This window comes from Enhydra lutris, unplaced genomic scaffold (assembly GCF_002288905.1).
Source record: "Enhydra lutris kenyoni isolate GAN:26980312 unplaced genomic scaffold, ASM228890v2 scaffoldscaffold2, whole genome shotgun sequence".
Classification (NCBI taxonomy): Eukaryota; Metazoa; Chordata; class Mammalia; order Carnivora; family Mustelidae; genus Enhydra; species Enhydra lutris.
This window is the reverse complement of record NW_019154086.1, coordinates 58,109,047-58,129,395: the sequence shown is the minus strand read 5'-3', so window position 1 is coordinate 58,129,395 and position 20,349 is coordinate 58,109,047. Positions and strand designations below refer to the sequence as shown.

The 20,349-nt window shown below is 43.4% G+C and overlaps 1 protein-coding gene across 1 annotated transcript in view; it reads right to left on the bottom strand.

Moving 5' to 3' along the window:
• LOC111146418 (developmental pluripotency associated 4) overlaps positions 1-6,894 on the bottom strand; it is a 9,852-nt gene extending 2,958 nt beyond the window's left edge. The window contains exons 1-6 of the mRNA XM_022501962.1: positions 6,867-6,894; positions 4,811-4,918; positions 3,642-3,790; positions 3,505-3,555; positions 2,934-3,243; positions 759-954 (exon numbers count right to left, since the gene is read on the bottom strand). Coding sequence (XP_022357670.1) covers positions 759-954; positions 2,934-3,243; positions 3,505-3,555; positions 3,642-3,790; positions 4,811-4,918; positions 6,867-6,894 — 842 coding nt within the window. The remainder of the gene's footprint in view (positions 1-758; positions 955-2,933; positions 3,244-3,504; positions 3,556-3,641; positions 3,791-4,810; positions 4,919-6,866) is intronic.
• Positions 6,895-20,349: the final 13,455 nt, after the last annotated feature.

The following is a 20,349-nucleotide window of genomic DNA, read 5'->3' as shown; positions in this document are numbered from 1 at the left end:
AAAATTTTTTTTTTTTTTTTTTTTTTTTTTTTTTTGCATACACTGTATATTTCCATCTTTATGACTTCGTCGAAAGGAATCCCACTTGCTGGAATAATTAATACCCACATTTTTTTTTTAATGCTTTCCCACATCAGAAACAGTGCTAAGAACTTTACATTTATTAACTCATCTAATCTTCATAATACTTCAGATAGGCATTATTATGCCCACTTTATAAGGAGCAAGCAGTTTTGTTTTTTAACCATAGCTGTCACCCTAAAATATTAAAAATTTCTACTTTGTCTTAAATTCTCTCAGCCTTGGCATTGGTTGCTCTATTAAAAAATGAGCTTTCTTCTTCTTTCCATGTAGGCAATTCTTCCTTCAAGTTAAGAAACCTCTTCTTTGATACTAGTCATCACGTGCTACGTTTACAGAGCAATATCCCCATTAGACTGGAGTCTACTTAGGAGGCTTTGTTGCTGTCATTTTGCTAGTCATTATTTCTGTGACATGCATATACCTGTAATACAGTATTTAATCAATACTGTTTCTCCACAATTGTGGGTGGGTCTCTAGGCAGCAGTAGTAAGCCCTGACCTATAAATGCTTTTTCTTAGGAATACACTTAACTCAGTAATAACTTTCTTGGAACTCTTTACTGACAGCTCGTGCAAGAAATACGGATCTATTTAAAGTTAACATGCATCTCCTCTCTCCCCTAACTGAACACCAGGTGTCCAGTTTTCGTTCGTAGAAAAGCACCAGGTAGTTACCTCCGAACACATTTGGGGCACAGCATATTGTCCTCCAAGTGTGGGGGTGGAAAATTGCAGGCCGGTAGCAAGAACAGGGCACATACTCTTCCCCGTTTTTCAGGCACCCAAGCTTGTCCTGCATGGAATTGCAAGTGAACCCAACCTTCTGTGTCTGCAGGCAGACTTTTTCCATGGACCACACACCACCTGACACCTGGAGAAGGAAAGGGAGGGAAAAACGAAGACAGCATGACTAAATTCTGATGTTCTTCTGGTCAAGAACAGATCATGGTCTTTGTTTCTATTACTTTTCTTAAGTGCCAGCTCCAAGATACAAGCCCTGGAATCCTAGCTTAACCTACTCTGTCCTGCACCCCACCCCCTTATTTTTTTTTAAAGATTTTATTTATTAATTTGTCAGAGAGAGAGGGAGAGCGAGCAAGCGAGCGAGAACAGGCAGACAGAGTGGCAGGCAGAGGCAGAAGGAGAAGCAGCCTCCCTGTAAAGCAAGGAGCCCGATGTGGGACTCGATCCCAGGATGCTGGGATCACCTGAGCTGAAGGCAGCCACTTAACCAACTGAGCCACCCAGGCGTCCCTGTCCGCTGCCCTTTTAGAAAACCATACAGAACAGTTTTTATTAAAACTTTAAAAAGGAGAGGGGCCTGGGTGCCTCAGTTGATTAAGCGGCTGCCTGCCTTCAGCTCAGGTCATGATCCTAGGGTCCTGGGATGGAGCCCCACATCGGGCTCCCTGCTGAGCAGAGAGCCTGCTTCTCCCTCTCCCTCTGCCTCCTCCTCTACCTACTTCAACTCTGTCAAATAAATACATAAAACCTTAAACACACACACCCCACAAACTTTCAGATGGAAAAAGTATAGCTGGAAGTGCTATAGCTCCAAGTGGGTAAATGATAGTACAAAGGAGGCAAAACTTTACCTCTGCCCATCCTGTTTGGAGCAGGGACTCCCTCACAAAAAGATCAACAAAAGAACATCGGTTTCCTTCTTTTTTTTTTTTTTTTTAAAGATTTTTAAATTTATTTGACAGAGAGAGATAAACGGAGAGGGAACAGGAGCAGGGGGGATGAGAGAGGGAGAAGCAGGCTTCCCACTGAGCAGCAGTCCGAAGCAGGGCTCAATCCCAGGTCCCTGGGATTATAACCTAGGCTGAAGGCAGATGCTTAACGACTGAGCCACCCAGGTCCCCCGAGAAAATCAGTTTCTTAATGCATATGGCACACATCACTTGAAGAAACCACCAACGAAAATAAACTCAAAATGGTGGCTCAGAATCCTTGTTTTTACAAAGAAAGAGGAATTTGCAGAGAAACAACAGGAAAAAGGGAGGCAGTTTTAGGCTCCTGGAGGCCGCAGAGAGTGGGCAGGTTAATCTATGCGGAAGGAATTGATTAAGTAAGGTTTCTCTGGTGCCACCTCTCAGTGGACTGTCTCCAGCAAAAAGAGAATTTATAAGCTGCCTTTAGGCAGTAAAAAGGGACTTTTCTGGGTTGGCTGCTCTTTAATTGCCATCAGCTCAAAACAATTTTTATTATACATTTTAAAACAATTTAGGACAGGTATAATTTCAGGTGACATACTCTGGTTTCCTTCAATAGAAAGACTAAACCGGAATGGTCTGGGAGGGTCTGCATGAAATGGGTTTGGGGTTTCAACAGGCATTGTACTGTGCTAACCAGTTTATGGTTTCTCTTAATTTTATATCCTGTAATTCTTACAACTTTGTGAGGTAGGTGTAATTATTAACCTATTTTATGGTGAGGAAACTGGGAACTGTATTAAACAACTTGGTAATGTCACTCACTTAACAGACTTTAGAAGATCCAAGGCTTAAGCTCAGGCAGCTGATTTTAGAGCGTGCTCTTTGAATTCCTTCAAGAAGGGGAAAGAAAGCCAAACAGATTGCCATTCCCTTCTGATGACATCAATAATTTGCAGCAGTGGTTTTCAAAGTGCGGTCCCCAGACTAGCATCATCAGCACTGGCTGAAAAATTATTAGAAAAGAAAATTCCCAGGCCCTACCTCAGTTCTGAATCAGAAACTCTGTGGGTAGGGCCCACGGAGGAATCACCCTTCAGGTGATTTTGATATACCCTAAAACTGATTGGAGGTTAACATCAATAGCATTTTTTTCCTCAACAGGACCAGAACGAAATCTCAAGCCTGGGCTTACCGTGGGCCTCCTGTGGCGATTCCACGGTCTCCATCTTGCCAGCCCTGCCTGCAATTCTGGACCAGGAGGCAAACACAGCATCTGGGGCCGAAGTTGTCACAACAACAGTATCGACTCCCTCCAGGAGAGCACCAGACCCCACAGGGGTGGGTGCCCCACCCTCAGGGGGAGCAGCCACCTCGGGAGGGTAGGTCCCGTCGGAAGATACCCTTTTTCCGAAACCTTCCAGAGACATTTCCCCCTGCTCCATCTTTGATCTTCTTTGTGACTGTGAGAGAATCTTGGCCTCCTCTGCGGTGACAGGAATGTTCTTCTACAAACAGGGTTTGCAAGGTTAAGGTGCTGTCAGAAGTGCGGTCGAATTTTTATGATTTTACCCAACTTTGGTGTGAAGTGGCTGGTGGTGGGGGTGGAAGGGGGAGGTCAGTGTGGGTGGGTGGGTGTGCTGTTGTTTCCCTTCAGAGGGAAGGAGAGGCTAAAGTAATCCCTCCACGGACTTTCTGATGCTAAATTAGGTAATTAGAATGAGGACTAAACCTTCCACTCTGTCAAATCCCTACAAATCACTTACCTGTTGATCAGGGTAAGCATATTCGCAGATTCTCTTATATACATCCAGTTTCTAAGACAAGAGAAAAATGAGTTAACAATCAAGTAAAGATCCTACCCCTCCTCCCGGGAGCACTGCCTCCGACCCTGGGCCGTCACCTGGCCTTTGGTGCTCAACTTTAGTTGCTGGCACCAGGCCCGCAGGACGTCCCGGTGAAGCATGTTGGCGGGTGGCAATTTCGAAGGTAATGGAGGAACTGGGATTTTCTTCCGAAGTCTTACTTTTCCACTGCCTTCTTCCTTCTTTTCTGAACAAGATGCAAGAGGAAAACAGGATGAAATTAGCAATAATTCCCTTTTGGAGAGCCTTTTAAAATGTCAAAGTACAACTTTAAGTTCTCCCAACCCAATCCCCATTGCAGATTCAATGACTTGACAAAGACCCCAGAACTTCCAAAAGACACAACCTCAAACCTGGGACGGACTTACTACTTCGGAATCTCCAGTTTTTACTTCCTGAAACTTCCATACTTGCTCCCTTGTGAGCACTTACACCCAGACTTGAACGAGGTTGTACTAGAGATCTTACTTCCAATCCAGGGGAATGAGAGTAATTTTAAACCCGACGTCGTAATCCTCAGTGGGGCCTGGTCCTCTCACCAAGGAACAAAGCAAACCACAAGGCAATGTTACACACAACCACCCGATCTCAGAATTACATCAGCCCTCCCCACTCTGGGCAGTGCTCGGGTCTGACCGCACACAGCTTCCTCACACTCTCTCACTGTCCAGGAAAGACCTCTAGAACACACTCCAGAACAGACAACTATAATGACACGAACAGTTATGAGGCTTTACCGAGTGCACATCACTAGTCAGGTTATCATGTAGGCATTTTTACCCAATTATTCCCTATACACTACAATGGAGCCTGCAGCCCACTCCATCTGACCCGGGTAAGTTAAGTATTACCCTCAATTCTTAGAAAAAGAAGGTGGAGGTTTAAGGATGGGATTTCAAATTTATAGCAGTCTGTCCCCAAACCACTGTACTCTGAGATCCCTTAACACTAAGCAGTGAGTGAGGTCAAAATGATGAACAGAACAAATAAACCGTCAGAGTGTGGAGACCTGAAGACACCAGAGTTTTAAGAGCCGGCTGAAGGAAGGCGTCAGGCACGGGCGAAGCAAGCCGGACGCCAAAGGAAGTGGAGGGTTTTCAGAATACAGGACCCTTTTTTTTTCCCCCTGCATTTTCTATTCCTTCAGAAAATTCCTCAGTCTTCTTAACCCCAGGAAAGGAGATTTGAGGGCTTGGAGACTTCTTACCTTTGTCTTCTTTCATCGATCTTTTTCGTTTGGTCCCGCTGGCGGAGGTTTTTTGCGACTTCGGTTCACCGGAAGCCTGCTCCTTCTCTCTGGCTTCTTCTGATGCGGGTTCGGATAGGCCAGCCAGAGAGTGCTCCCCCGACTTCGTGGCGTTCTGCCGGGGACAGAGGAGCCGTCTTCCCGAGGGTGCCCGACCCACCACACGCACTACCTGCCTCGAGATAACTCACATCCACGGCACCAGGACAGTCATTACACACATCACTGGCAGTGCAGTCTCCTCTGGGAAATCATCTCAACCCCAGGCTGACTTCTAAGATGGGGTACATGGGGAAACGGGAGGCCGAGACGAAAATATGAAAAAAGACAAAATATAGATACAAACCACAGAAGTAGAAGAAACTAGGCTCTTTGGCCAGGGGGTGCGGGAGCCCTTACCTAATATCACCTGCCATATCCATTATTCTCTTACCTGAAGATTTTCTTCTCCCATTTCTTCGGTCCTGATCTCTTCCAAACAAAGTTTTCTCCTACTACTGCCAGAGGGATTCTATATATACTCCTACGGTGGTTCCTTGTGTTTATTTAGCATGAAGATATACAAATTTCTTTAATTCAGCGGACCAGCCTCTCCACGGCCCCAAGGGCCGGTCGCAGAATTCCTTTCCAGCCTAGTTACCTTGGCCTGAAGAGACTTCGCTCGCTCCACGGCAGCCTTCCACTCACTTTCTTAAATCTTACTTCTCCTTCGGAATCTCATTTCCAGTATTCCCTCACCCGGCCGCTCCTCCTAATCTCCTCAGACCAAATCACATCTGCAAGTTGCCTCTCCGCCTCCCCCTTATCAGTCAGTTTTACATTTGTTTGTGGGATTTGATCAGAGCTCCTTACCCCCTTTGACGGTAAGCTGCCTAAGGGCAGAATTTCTCTCTCCACCTGGGCCCTCAAACATTAACTGGGCACCAGAAGCAAGAGAACACTTGAGGATACACTTATCTGATAGAGAAACCTTTTACATAAGGTGTTGACGTATTTATTTTCTTTCATTAACTCCCCGCAGCAACCTAGTAGCAATTTCCAACTCTGTTTTTCAGATGCCAAAGCTACCTAACCAAAGACACACATGCAGGCATTTCTGAGGAACACAAAAGCCCTACCTCGAAATCCTTTCCAGTGTCCTCAAGGTGGGAGCACAGGACAAATTAACACTTGTATGGCATTTTACATCACTATAGCAGCTTTGCATTCGTATACAAATTTTACATTTGCATAGCCTTAACACAAACCACTCACTTTGGAGCCTAATGTCTTAAGTCTTAAAATTGGGCAAAAATGCTGGTTGAGAGTGTTCGGGTTCCCTTAGCACCATGGTTCGGTTCCACCGAAAGGTCTCAAATCCGCGCTACCTTTTTTTTTTTTTTTTTAAGTAAGGTCCACACCCAGCTTGGAAGACATTGTGGGGCTTGAACTCCTGACCATGAAATCAAGCAGGGAACTGAGATCAAGAATTGGATGCTTAGCCTGCTGAGCCACCCAGGCGCCCCAAAGCTTCTCTACCTTTAATTTCTGCCTGCGGTGCTTGTTAATATGTCTGACTTTGGATTATTCCATAGCCCCGGTGACCCTTGGAAAAGACAGGTTCAGATCTACCATTACTGGTTTAGGACTGGTGTCTGTTGAGGGCAAATTAAAGCATCTAGCTCTCTCCACCAACCTCAGTTCCATTACCTATTCCGGAAGTTTTCCCCTCACCTCCCTTCTTCTCCTGTCACCACTCCCCTCCAGGCATGGAAGCAGAATCTTCTTAAAGACAGGATAAAGCATCTTTTCAAAACCAAAATAGGAAGCCCTGTTTCTTAAATACAGTCTCCTTGCCCCAATATTATTAGGCTGCGATTGTTATTTAGGACTTTACTTTTTTTTTTTTTTCCTTAACAAGAGGAAATTGAGGCGCATTCTTTTCTCCTCAAAACAGGGATCAAGTGTGCTCAAATGGGAGAGAGAAACAGGTCGAGGCTCTCAAAGACAGACAGAAACAAAACCACTGAAATTGTATTTACCTTTTTGCCTTTTGCTTTCTCCATATCCAAAGAGAAGTCAAGGTTGACAAAAAGAAAATTTCTTGCTTCTTAAATGGCCCTGGGCCCAAGATTTTAAAAGTCTCCTCCCTTTTCAAAAAGTCTTTTAAAAGTCTCCTCCCACTTCCTGTCACCCAAGGGCGCTCTTCTTTTTCTCCTCTCCCTCTTCCCTCCCCCACAATTTGTGAATGCTAATTATGTGTACTCTCTTATTCATAAGGTGTCTCAAGTATTAATTAATTAGTAAAACCTTTCCTACCACTTCTGTGAGCTTTTTAACAGAATCCCCTACCGCATGGTTCAGGAGACATCTGCCAGTTGGAAGCTCCTTCCGAAAAAATCCAAGAGAGAAACAAAAGTTCCCAGAGACTTCTCAACAGGATGTTCGAAGGGATGTAACGAGGCAACTTGTGGAAACAAAAGAATTCCAGGGCCGGACTGGTGGTTTGAAGGAAGGAAAACCTTAATCCTGTCCCACATAATTTTATTTCTTCAGCAAGATACTCAGCCAATCGCAGCTCTACCTTCCCAGTTACACTCATAGCCCTTTCCTGTCTGCCAACAAGCAGTAAGAGTAGTTTGTAAAGTCTATTGAGTTTTTGTTTTGTTCCAAACTTTAGGTTTAAAAGTTCCATAGCCAGTATTTTATTGTCCTCCATTTTATGGATGCTGAAAGTACGGACAACATTATGTTGGTAACTTGCTGGATGATGCAGTAAGAGAAAACCGGAAATCAAGTCCCGTGAGCCTTAACCTACCCCTCAAGCCCCTGACCTACCAACCCTCAAACAAGGTCAAGACTCGCTCTTTAAAATTAGTCTGAAAATATCTCCCGCTCAGATTGCTCCTCCCTGTCAAACTGGGGGGGATCGGAAATGGGAAGGGAAGAAAATTTCTACGTTAAGAGCCAGCGATTGTGGGATTCAAACCTTCCTTGGTCTGGTTACAAAGTCTACTATCCACCTTTGTTTTGTTTTCCTACATCTCACTGCCTGCGCCAAAATGATGAAGAAGAGATGAGCCTTACCCAGAACGGAGGTGATACTATCCTCCCAGGATAGTAATACACGGACACACGATGTAAGTAAATTGGACCGGGAAGTGGAGAAGGAAGTGTAGATGAGGACTGAACAAGCAAGCCCCAAAGTACTAAAGAGGAAAGCAAGTATTTAGAATCGTCTGGGAGGTCACATGGAGATTTTGACTGATAAGTATTTTACCCTGGCTCATAGGCAAGAACCAGTAAATACTTTCTAATTAAGATTTATATATACAAAGTGTTTGATTGAATCATCTTTCTATTCCTAGTGTAATTGGAGGTAACATGCTAAATTCTAAATTAAGTCCAAACCCAGATGATGAGACATCTCATCTTGGGCAAGGTACAACTTATAATTTCTGTATTAAGAGATGGAATATAGAGCGCCTGGGTGGCTCAGCGGGTTAAGTCTCTGTGTCTTCAGCTCAGGTCATGATCTCAAGGTCCTAGGATCAAGCCCCGCATCAGGCTCTCTGATCAACAGGGAGCCTGCTTCCCCCTCTCTCTCTTCCTGCCTCTCTGCCTACCTGTGATCTCTCTCTGTCAAATAAATAAATAAAATCTTAAAAAAAAAAAAAGATAGAGAGACGGAATATATATTGAGATTATGATTTAGGAATTCTTAGACCTACCATGATTTGGGGGAAAATAATTTCTGAAAGAATTGCACCAACGATTAAAAAAAAGAAACAACTGGTAAGCTGTGTCATTCATATATATATATATATATATATATATATATATCACAATTTAATTTAAAAAATATTTGAGCATAATTGAAAATAATAATACTGAGTTCTCAAATGAAGCAAAAAGCCAAATACTTTTGTTGGGCTTGAAGCTGTGGTAATAAATTTATTACAAATATTATAAATGAATATGCTTATAAATTTATAAGCAGTCTTGAACAAATACGATGTGTTTGTGCTTTGGTTTCTCAAATGTAAAATAGGAATATATGTAAGTTTATTTGTTTCTTTAGAGAAATACGTTTATATATAAAATTTCTTATGAATGGTTAGTAGTCAAAACTGCTGCTTTTTAAAATGTTTGTCAATGCATAGAGCTCTATTCCTCCTTAGTTGAAAAATATTCATAATTGAATCTCTCATTTATTGAACAAAAGTGTTTGATAAATGGACAGCGACTATGTGCTTGGTACAGGAGATACAGTGATGGACAAAAGCAGACAAGGACCCTGCCCTCAAGGGTTTTCAGCCTGGTAGGAAGGACAAACATTAAGTAACTCATTATCACTAACTAATAAAAATAATCTCTTACAGGACTTTAAAATGCATTACATTTATTTATACATATTGTGAAAACTACTCAATTACGACACCTAAAAGGCAGAAAAGCTCCTTACATTTGGTGGGCTGCAATAGGGGTTTTGGTCTCATCAAGGAAGTCAGGTAAGTTGTCAGATGTGAAGGACCATAAGAACTGTATTAACTTAATAGCAGAGGGGAGGGGTCAGCTAACTCCTTTCAGGAACAAATCAGGGCTGTGAGGCTGGAGCTCGGAGGGGGAGGAGGACGTTAGCTGTGTCTGGATAGGTCGACCTTCTCATCTTTAGGCAAAGAGCTTTCCATTGAAAGCTGCTGACAAATTACAGGTGGGGGTTGGATGGGCGGACTCTGACGACCATTTTGTGAAGGTCTTTCAACCATAATGAGGAAAAAGAGTTGGCGAGGGATCTGCGAAGACCCCAGAAGGTGAGTTGGGAAGCCACCATAGCAGCTTTAGGCTTGGGGGACGGGCCCCTGGCCTGGTAATGGGGAGTTGTGGGTAAGAGCGCAGACTCCAGAGCCGGGCTGCCTTGAAACTGCAGTCGCCTTTTACCTAGCTGTGTGACCTTGGGCGAATGATCTAACCCCTTTAAGTCTCCCTTTCCTCCCCTGTAAGATGGAAGTCCCCGGAAATGCTGGCTCCTCAGAGGACTGCAGGGATGACTAAATAGGTTCTCACATGTCTCCTGCATAAAGTGTCTAACGCAGCACATGTTGAATCAATGCTGGATGTGTTGAACAGAGCAAATGGTAATTTTATCTACGTTAAAAAAAAAAATGAGTTTATTAGGGAGTAGCAGAGGACTGCAGTTCAGGATAAGCTAACTTTGGTGAAGCCTAGGCAAATCCAGAGAGGCAAAGGGAAGGTCTGCCTTTATTAGCTTTGTGGAAGAAGTTGGGGACGGTTGTTTTGAACAAAAGTTGATGGGAGAAGAACAGTTTGAGGTTGGGGTGTCTCGCCGGCTGCGTCGGGCGCGGCTTAGCGTTATTGCAGGGGCAGGAAAGGATCTCCCTTTTCTTTTCTTTACTTTTTTTTTTTTTTTTTTTTTTTAGGATTTTATTTATTTATTTGACAGAGAGAGAGATCACAAGTAGGCAGACAAGCAGGCAGAGAGAGAGGGGGAAGCAGGCTCCCGGTAGAGCGGAGAGCCCCATACGGGGCTCGACCCCAGGACCCTGAAATCACCACCCCAGCGGAAGGCAGAGGCTTCAACCCACTGAGCCACCCAGGCGCCCCGGAGCTTCCTTTTCTTAAAAGCATGAGATAAATTCCTATGTAAAAAGTGCCCTCCTCAAAATCATTCTTCTCTTCTTTCTAAGGGCTGGTTGTGTGGGCCACGGTGAGTGGTATAAGCGGAGTGCTCCCGCTCAGGGCTTTCCCGTTCCACAGTAAAGGAAGGTTCCTTTATGTTCACAGATGTTTCTATTAGCAGACTGCTGGAGACTGAATAGGGTTGTGAGAGATGTGGTGGATTCCTGCCAGGTTTTCTTTTCTTGTTTCTGCGTGTATTTTATTTTCCAAAAAAAGTTTTTAATTGAATAAAATGAGCTGAGTTAATGAGGCCTTTAGTTGTTTACCTGGAGGCAGTGAATCTTCTTCCAGAGTCATTAATCTGCATTTACAGAAGACAAAACAGGATTGTATCACATAACACCCCCACCATTTCTTATTGGAGGGATGGAGCGCTTTGGTGGGAGATGACCGTGGGGGCTGATTGGGGTACGGATTTAAATCTGTACTCCTAGATGTGCTGGGTCAAAAGCTGGACTTACTCGGTATTTTTATGGTTCCGTTCATACCCAGAATGACTTCTACCAGTTTATAACAGGGTATAAGAATACCTCTTTCTCCATATCTGGTATTGTAATAAGTACGCTAAAACTCCACTCGGCTAATTTATTATACTCTACTTTTTAAGTGTCCCCTATGGTGGGAAGTCGGTATCCTTTATGGAGTTATTTTTTATTAAAGAAACAGATGAGTCATTTAAGCATCTGACTTAGGCTTAGGTCATGATCTCGGGGTCCTGGGGTGGAGTCCATATGGGGTCCGCACTCAGGAGGAAGGAGTCTGCTTCTGCCTCTTCCTCTGCCCCTTCCCCTGCTCGGCCTGTGTGTATGCACTCTCTCTCTCTCATTTGAATAAATCTTAGAAAGAGAGAAAGAAACAGATGAGTCATTTAGAAGTAAATTTGGAGAGTAATAAAGGTGCTGTCAGGTTAGTTAGTAATCTGGGATACCGGCACCTGGCTGGTTCAGTCAGAAGAGCATACAACTCTTGATCTCAGGGTGGCGGATTCAAGCACCACATTGGGTGTAGAGATTGCTTAAATAAATAAAACTTTAAAAAATAAATAATTTGCGTTAAAAAAGGGAAAAGTTGGGGGTAGATGGTAGAGCTGAAATATGGGGGAAAAACACACAGGTTTCTTTTTCTTTTCTTTTTTTTAAATATTTTATTTATTTATTTGTCAAAGACAGAGAGCACAAGCAGGGGGAGTGGAAGGCAGAGGGAAAAGCAGGCTCCCCATTGAGCAAGAAACCCACGTGGGACTTGATCTCAAAATTCTGGGATCACAACTTGAGCCGAAGGCAGAAGGCAGATGTTTAACCGACTGAGCCATCCAGGCATCCCACTCATCTGGTTTCTTTACTTATAAACTGTCTCCATTCCTCCTTCCATCCTCTGTCAAGCACTAGTGATGAAAAGTGGTTCTGATCCTTAATTACTTCCCAGTAGGTTGAGTTCCAGAAATGTGAGGCAACACAGTGTCACTGAGTTACACATCTACTTTTCCATGACTTTCCCCTTGGAGAACAGGGCATGGGGGCACCTGCCTGGCTCAGTCGATGGATCTTGTGACTTTGGATCTTGGGGTGGTGAGTTCAAGCCTCACATTGGATGTGGAGCCTACTTAAAAAAATACCAAACAGGACATGTTTATCAGACATATCTTTGCCATGAAGCTACTGAAGCTTAAGCTTCAGGTACTTTACTGTAAGTGGTCCATTCCAAATTTCTCTGAAGGCCCCAGCAATTTTGCACATATAATTTGATATTCTGTATCTTAAAGAGGGACCTCCAGGACTATAGAAGCCTCAGGGCCTATAAATCTGTCCTAATAATACATGAATACTGAAATATTTGTATAAAACTGTAACATTCCTTGAAAATCTCAATTTGCTATCCTTTTGCTTCCCCCTACCTGCTCTCCCACCCACTTCCCAATTAACTGGGGTTCAGGAGAATCATACTACATGGTTATTAGGTTTCCAGCTTCTGTTCCTCCTGTACGTGCTAAGTGCCAAAGTAAGTATCTGTCCAAGGGCCATCACTCGCCCATGGAAAAGTTAGTATACGTTTGAAAAATAACACCTTGGGACTGACAAATTGGAAAAAGCATCCTCACCAAGTGGACCCATTACAAAAGGGTTGCCCCGACCTCCAGGCTGGGGTTGACAGGTGGCCCCTGTCTTTGTATCAACCTCAAGTCATGTTCTTTCTTTGGAGCAAGCGTGTGGAGTCCCCTTGCTATACAATTACCATGGCAGCCCTGTATCCCTAGTTTATCTCAAACATGTCACCGAGGACAGTGCTTTTTGAAACCAAGATCAACTATATCTGTTAATATTCCAGGAGACTCACCATTGCCATGGAGGATATGGGTAAGTTTCTTTCTTTCTTTCTTTTTTTTTTTTTAATAAAGATTTTATGTATTTATTTGACACAGAGAGATCACAAGTAAACAGAGAGGTAGGCAGAAGCAGGCCCCCGGCTGAGCAGAGAGCCCAATGCGGGGGCTCGATCCCAGGACCCTGAGATCATGACCCGAGCCAAAGGCAGAGGCTTAACCCACTGAGCCACCCAGGCACCCCTAAGGGTAAGTTTCTTAAAGTTTGTTCTTTACCAGGCCAACTGATGGTACCTGGAGATTGACTAGGGTTGATTACTCAAGTCGTTGGCTGGTAAGTGCCCGGGAAAGAGGCAGCCCAGAGCCTGCAGGCCTTAAGAGACTGGTTGCATTTGAAAATGGGGAAGAGCTGGTTCTGTGCTAGTTAGTGTTCGTGATCATTAGAGCTCACTTGGATACGAGAGGACTTACTTCAAAGTGAAGAATACAAAGACTGGTGACTCAGAACATTTCTTCATTTCCCAGTGTGAGGACAGAACCCTAACTTCTCATTACCCACTAAGTGTTACTGAATCTACCTCCTGAACACTGGCCAGCACGGAGTCTTCATCCTCACAGCTACCCTCGCCATTCAGGATTTTCCTTCTTGCCTGCACCCCGTAAATCCTCTTGATTGAGCTAATCCTCAGCCTGCCACTCCCTTCAAGCCAGCCTGCGCACAAGGCCTCTGTGTAAGGTGTGCAGTCTACCTCCAGGGCACGTGGGCATGAAGTGAGTGGTGCCTCCGGGAGTTCTTTTGGCTCTTGTGTCCCGATAACTGGGAATCGAAAACTGAAGTACGGGAGGCTTTTTTACGTTGTTAACCATCCCAAGGAACTTAGGAGTGAGAGTTTATAAAAGCAAGCTTAATTTAATTTTGCAGCATGTATGCATTTTTGCTCAGAAGGCTTAACTCTTGTCAAGTATAATGCAGTTTCTTGTGGCTTTAAATTTTACCCGACTCAGAAAGAGGGTGGCTTTTATGATAAGAATTGCTTTCCTCCTGAGCTAGAAGCATAACCGTGTATAGGACAGTAAGAGTAACTTAAATGAGAATGATTACTAAATGCAGCCTCAAAAAGAAGATAGATAATAGCACTTTACATTCATACAAACCTGCCTTTCATCTGAGTATCTCAAAGGAAGGCAGAATGTAGCTGATGCTGTGTTATGGAACTGTGCAGTTTTCTTATTCCTGAGTGTTTCCCTTCTTAAACATGATACTGAGTTAAAACATCTCTAGAATTCAATGTGTATTGATTTTGAACACAGGTCTCTCTCTTTCTACCCCTCAGACATCAACCCTGAGTTGCAAAAACATCAATGGACCATCTGCCTTTGTGGCTTTGAAGCATTTGCTATCATTGGAGAAAAACATAATAAGGGATGGATGGACATCTTTCTGAGCTGTTCTAAAGTTTTTGAACAAGGAGTTCAGCTATGTCCCTTTTGGCCTCAGTCTGTATTTCCTAATAAAGTTTTTCCAGCTTCTCTCTTAACTCAGGCAAAGACCTGGCAGGTGGAGCTTCCCATGATGGGACATGAAACTACCCTCTCAAAAAGTAAGGACTGCCCCGAGCCCCAAGACCGTGGTTGGCCTGACCTTTGCTGCCCAGCTGCATGGACTCACCAACCTTTTTCCCGCATTTTCCTTATATAAACTTAGATCTGTTTGTAGCACTGTGGGGCGGGTCCCTGTGATGTAAGTCCACCGTGTTCCCAGTTGTTGGCCTCTGAAATTCCTCTTGTTTCATCACCACTCAGCTCCCTGCCTTTGGATTTTATCAGCAGTGAGTGGTCACACCCGGTCTGTTTGGGACCCTGGAGCCAGATGTTCCTGCACCCTGGGGCCGCAGTTGAATTTTATGGAAAAATACAGAGATGAAGATGGAGACAGAACGGACTCTGCATCCCCCGAATGAATTAAGTCATGGTGCTAACACTTGAAGAATGCATCAGAGAGCTCCACTCTACTGAAGCAGAAGTTATATAGGGGGTGCTCAGTAGTATTGATGGAAATCATTCAAAATTAGAGCTCTGAATTATATTACTGTATTCTATATATTGAGGAAAATTACAGAAATCCCCAGAAATACGTTGCTACGGATCCTCTTTATAGTGCTTTCTTTTGAAAGGTTGTGACATTATATTTTTGGGGTGGCTTTAAAATGTTCTCATAATACCTATTTATAGGCACATGCATTTTTTTTAAAGATTTTATTTATTTATCTGACAGAGATCACAAATAGGCAGAGAGGCAGACAGAGAGAGAGAGAGGAGGAAGCAGGCTCCCTGCCCAGCAGAGAGTCAGATGCAGGGCTAAATCCCAGGACTCTGGGATCATGACCTGAGCCGAAGGCAGAGGCTTTAACCCACTGAGCCACCCAGGTGCCCCTAGGCACATGCATGTTTGACTACTCCTATAAGGGAAGCCAAATAGTGAACCTCTACTTTTTTTTTTTTTTTTATATTTTATTTATTTATTTGGGAGCGATAGCGAGAGATTTCTCAAGCACAAGCTGGCAGAGGGGCAGAGGGAGAAGGAGAAACAGACTCAGTGTTGAGCAGGGAGCCCAACACAAGGCTCAATCTACCTGATCTCAAGGAAGCCCCTTAACCAATCGAGGCACCCAGGTACCCCATGAGCCTCTACATCTCTAAAGACACAGGAGAAGAACGTACCTGGGTGGCTCAGTTGGTTAAGGGACTGCCTTCAGTTCAGGTCATGATCTTGGAGTCCTAGGATTGAGACCCACATCAGGCTCCCTGCTCGGCAGGGTGTCTGCTTCTCCCCCTGACCTCTCTCATGCTCATTCTTTCTCTCTCTCTCCCCCAAATAAATAAATAAAATCTTAAAAAAAAACACAGGGAAAGAACATTTTTTGAAAGTCATTCACACACAAAAAATATCAGTAAAAATTAAACAGTAAAAATTTTCCTAAGGTAATTAAAATTTCCATGATAAAAAGACCAGGTCTTGGTGTGCCAGAGATTGGGTTAAATGGGGGATGGGGACTAAGGAGGTCACTTGTGATGACTACTGGGCACTACACTAAGTGGTGAATCACTGAATTCTTCTGAAACGGATGTTATACTATATGTTAACTAACTGGGATTTAAATAAAAACTTGAAACTACCAAAGAAAAAAGAAAGGCCAGATCTTACCATAAAGGGAACCAAGAGGTCCAGGCTTCACATTCTCAGGTAGCCTCATATTTAGACACTTAAAGTGATCTAGATATATATATAGATGCCTCTATCCATATAGCCAGGGCTGCATTATAATGATTAAAAGAAAAATATATCAGTCCTGCAACTTTGTTAGAGGTAAACATTTTCTTCGATTATACATTTTCTGTAAACTTACGTTGTCTTTTTAAAAAATTTTTTAAAGATTTATTTATTTATTTGATAGAGCGAGAGATCACAAGTAGGCAGAGAGGAGGAAGCCGGCTCCCCACTGAGCAGAGAGCCCGATATGGGGCTCCATCCCAGGACCCTGGGATCATGATCAGAGCCAAAGGCAGAGGCTTAACGCACTGAGCCACCCAGTCGTCCCATGTTGTCTTTTTTTTTTTTTTTTAATGGAATCACAAAAATGGAAGGATTTTAGGCCTCCTTTATTATGATACTGTGACTCTTAATTAGAACTGCTTATTTGATCCCCATCCTGGCTCACGGTAATAGGGCTCCTAAAAAACCCTTGGAATTTCCTAAGCGATGAGAGCAGTAAAGGTGTATTGTTACGTTAATGAGTGGCTTTTGCAAAGTGCCTAAGGAGGGGGCTTGTTGCCAAAATAGGCAACCCGGTGATTAGAAGGTTGGACCTTTCAGTCCCACCCCCTTAATTCTGGGGCAGGAGGGGAGCTGGAGGTTGAATCCATCACCAGTGGCTAAGGATTTAATCAACCATGACTATGTAGGGAGGCCTCCATAAAAACCCAAAGGATTGGGGTGCACAGAGCTTCTGGGTTGGTGAGTGCATGGAGAGTGGCCCACTGGGAACCCTGGAGGCCCCACATCCTTTCCACATCCCCTGCTCTGTGCATCTTTTCCATCTGGCTATTGCATTACATCCTTTTATAATACCAGTGATCTAGTAAGTAAAATGTGTTTTTTTTTTTTTTTTTTTTTGAGTTCTGTGAGCCACTCTAGCACATCATTTGAACCCAAGGAGGAAGTCGTGGTGATCTGGGTGGGATCTTACAGCCCAACAGTCAAGAAAGAATGCTTGAGATGTTTAGGGTGCAAAAGGGTGTTTCTTTTTTAAAAGATTTTATTTATTTATTTGACAGATATTACTAGTAGAGAGGCAGGCAGAGAGAGAGGGGGAAGCAGGCTCCCCGCTGAGCAGGGAGCCAGTGGGGCTCCATCCCAGGACCCTGAGATCATGACCTGAGTGGAAGGCAGAGACTTAACCCACTGAGCCACCCAGGTGCCCTCAAAAGGGTGTTTTCATTAAAGCCCCATAGGCACAAAGAGCTGCATCGTGATTGTGAGGAGTGACTGGTTATATAGCGTTTTCTGTCCTATGGAGGTGTAGGTGACATTAGGACTCCAGGAAATTGGCCCTTATATGAGTCTGCAATACCAAATGTAATGATTAAGTTGTTTACACAGGTTGATCATCCCATACAGAACAATGGTTCTACTAGACAAATAAGATGAATTCCACAAATAGTGACCTAAATGGGACTTTGCTAAAAGGTCTTAAGAAATCCTTATGGAATATAGGCCTTTTTTTTTTTTTTAAGCCTGTAAGAATACATGGGTGTGATCATTCATTTTATGTGACTCAGGCAATTTTCTGACAAGATGGTGGCCCTTTATACCATTAGGAAGTAACCAACCTGAAATGCAGTAAATGTGAGAGTCTTCAAAATTATAGTCTTCAAATATAGACTTCAGTAAAGTCTTTGAAATTATAACTTGGTTTGTAAGTGGTGGAAATGAAGAGAGGCAGGCAGTGTAGTCATGCCCTGTTATAAACCAAACAGTAGGGTGGAGAAAAATAATATGTCAGTGCTAGAATTTATTTACAGCTGTCCAAAGGAGGAGTGCCTGGGTGGCTTAGTCAATCGAACCTGAGACTCTTAATCTCAGGGTCATGAGTTCAAGCCCCACATTGTGGGGCTTAACTTAAAATTAACTTAAAATAAAATATAAAATAAAATGAAGTTAAATTCAATTAAAAATAAAAGAAAACTGCCTGAAGGAGAAGGAAACTCCAGCTAGTGGACCTAAACATTCTTGATAGTACAGTGAAGCAGATACTAAGAATATTAAATCCCGCTCACCTTGGAAAGTTCATTAGCAGGAGCCAAGGGTCAGTTCCAACAAACATTGACTTAAGGGTCAGCACTGATGAGAATTTAATGATGAGAACAGTTGTGTTCCTGAGGGAGGCAAGGTGGGAGATATGCATTAAGAAAATTACTCTGGGGGGCGTGCCTGGGTGGCTCAGTGGGTTGGGCCTCTGCCTTTGGTCATGATCCCAGGGTCCTGGAATCGAGCCCCGCATCGGGCTCTCTGCTCGGCAGGGAGCCTGCTTCCCTCTCTCTCTCTCTCTCTCTCTGCCTGCCTCTCCGTCTACTTGTGATCTCTCTCTGTCAAATAAATAAATAAAATCTTTTAAAAAAAAATTAAAAAAAAAAAAAGAAAAGAAAATTACTCTGGGGAGGGGCTTTTGTGGGAGGGGCTTTCGTGGGACTGCCTCCTAGGGACCATGAAGACCAGAATGAGGCGGCTGTTGGTGGGACTGGGAAGGCAAGGAAGGCTATATGAAGCGTTGTATAGGTAGAATCTCATGATAACTTATTAAATATGGGGAGCTGAACTTCATTATAAAACTGAGGTTTAAATTTGGGTACTGAAAGATGGTGGTATTAACACTATACTTGAAACAAAGAGAACATGTGGAAGAGAGGTGTTATGTCATGGATTAAGGGATTGCAGCACCTAGCAACTTGATAGATGTTATTTCTTGCCATGACCCAACCAGGTAGAAAATGACTCCAAGGGTATATAATCAAGTGTCTTTCAGGCATTGGCCAGCATTTTGGAGACAGCTTAGACAGTGAACCACAATACATCTTTCTTTGTTAAAGAACCTGGAATTGCAAATCCTAGAGTCCGTTTAGAGATCCAAAATACGACCAGCCTGATAAAATGTCCTAGTTAATTATCTGACAAATTGCTTTACCTCAGTTAATCCTCCCTCCTTAATATTTGCAGATTTTGCACAATTCTTTTTATAGTATAATGATTTGCAATATTGAGAGTTCCTTGACTAAAGGGATCCTTTCTGGGGTACCTGGCTGGCTAAGTTGATAGAGCATGCAACTCTTGATCTCATGGTTGTAAGTTCAAGTCCTACATTGGGGGTAGAGATTAATTAATAAATAAAAAGTTAAAAAAATAAAGGGACTATTTCTTACTGAACTTCATGTTGTCAGCCATTAGTGTAAGGACCTAACAAAATATTGGCTAAGTAATGAGTGACGCCTGGATGAACAAATGCTCTAAGGACCCTTTTAGACCTCATTGTTGGCAAGGCTAAGCCTGGCCAAGGGAGTCCTGACATTGTCTCAAATTGCTCCTCCAAGGGGGCCATATTGATGTTGGGTATATGGGACACGTCAGGTCTTTGATTGGCAGGTGGTGGTGATGGTGTGTAGTGTGAAGTTGAGGGAGGGTATCATGGTGATGGGTCTAGAAGAGCAGACGTCTAAGCACATTTATTTATTCCTTTATTTTTATGTGTTTAAACTATCTGTGAATAAAATTTTATTTCTTCTTAGACACATCCATGGTATAGTCACTGTGGCCTGTGGTTTTGGTTTAATGGCCTTGGACATGACATTTCCAGAAGTAGCACAGCCTTCTGTGGGCCCGAATCTTCTTCGGTTGCTCCCCGTCTTATGAAGTGTGTTATCCAGACCATTGATCAGGACTTGGCTATATTTTCCATCCTTCATGTCCTTTTGTCTATTTAAAAACCTTTTGCCTGGGATCTTAACACTGCTGAGGATTGTGCATAATGGTGATCACACGCCCCACCTCATCCTCAGTTCTCCTGCCCTCTTGGTGAGATCGATTTCTGCTTGCCTCCATACCACGTGAGCATATCTTCGCAAAGTGTGCTGGAACTTCTCAGGGATCACTAGAGACGTGTCGGTGGCCCCAGTGGCAGCACGTAGGTCTCCCGTGGAAAAGGCAAGTACATTGATTTTTAGTGCCTTTCTACTTTCTCTACATTACCCTGATCAAATTTTCCTTTTCCTCTTCTTAATTCTCAGATATCTGTACCTAAGAGGTAGTACTTACGAGGCACTAGGCTAAATGATGGAATATAGAATACAAAGAACAAGTTCTAGAGTACAAGGGATCCCATCCCAAGGCCTGCGCTGTTTCTGACAGCTCCTGTTGTATCAGAGGCTCAGGCCCAGTGAGCCTCTGATA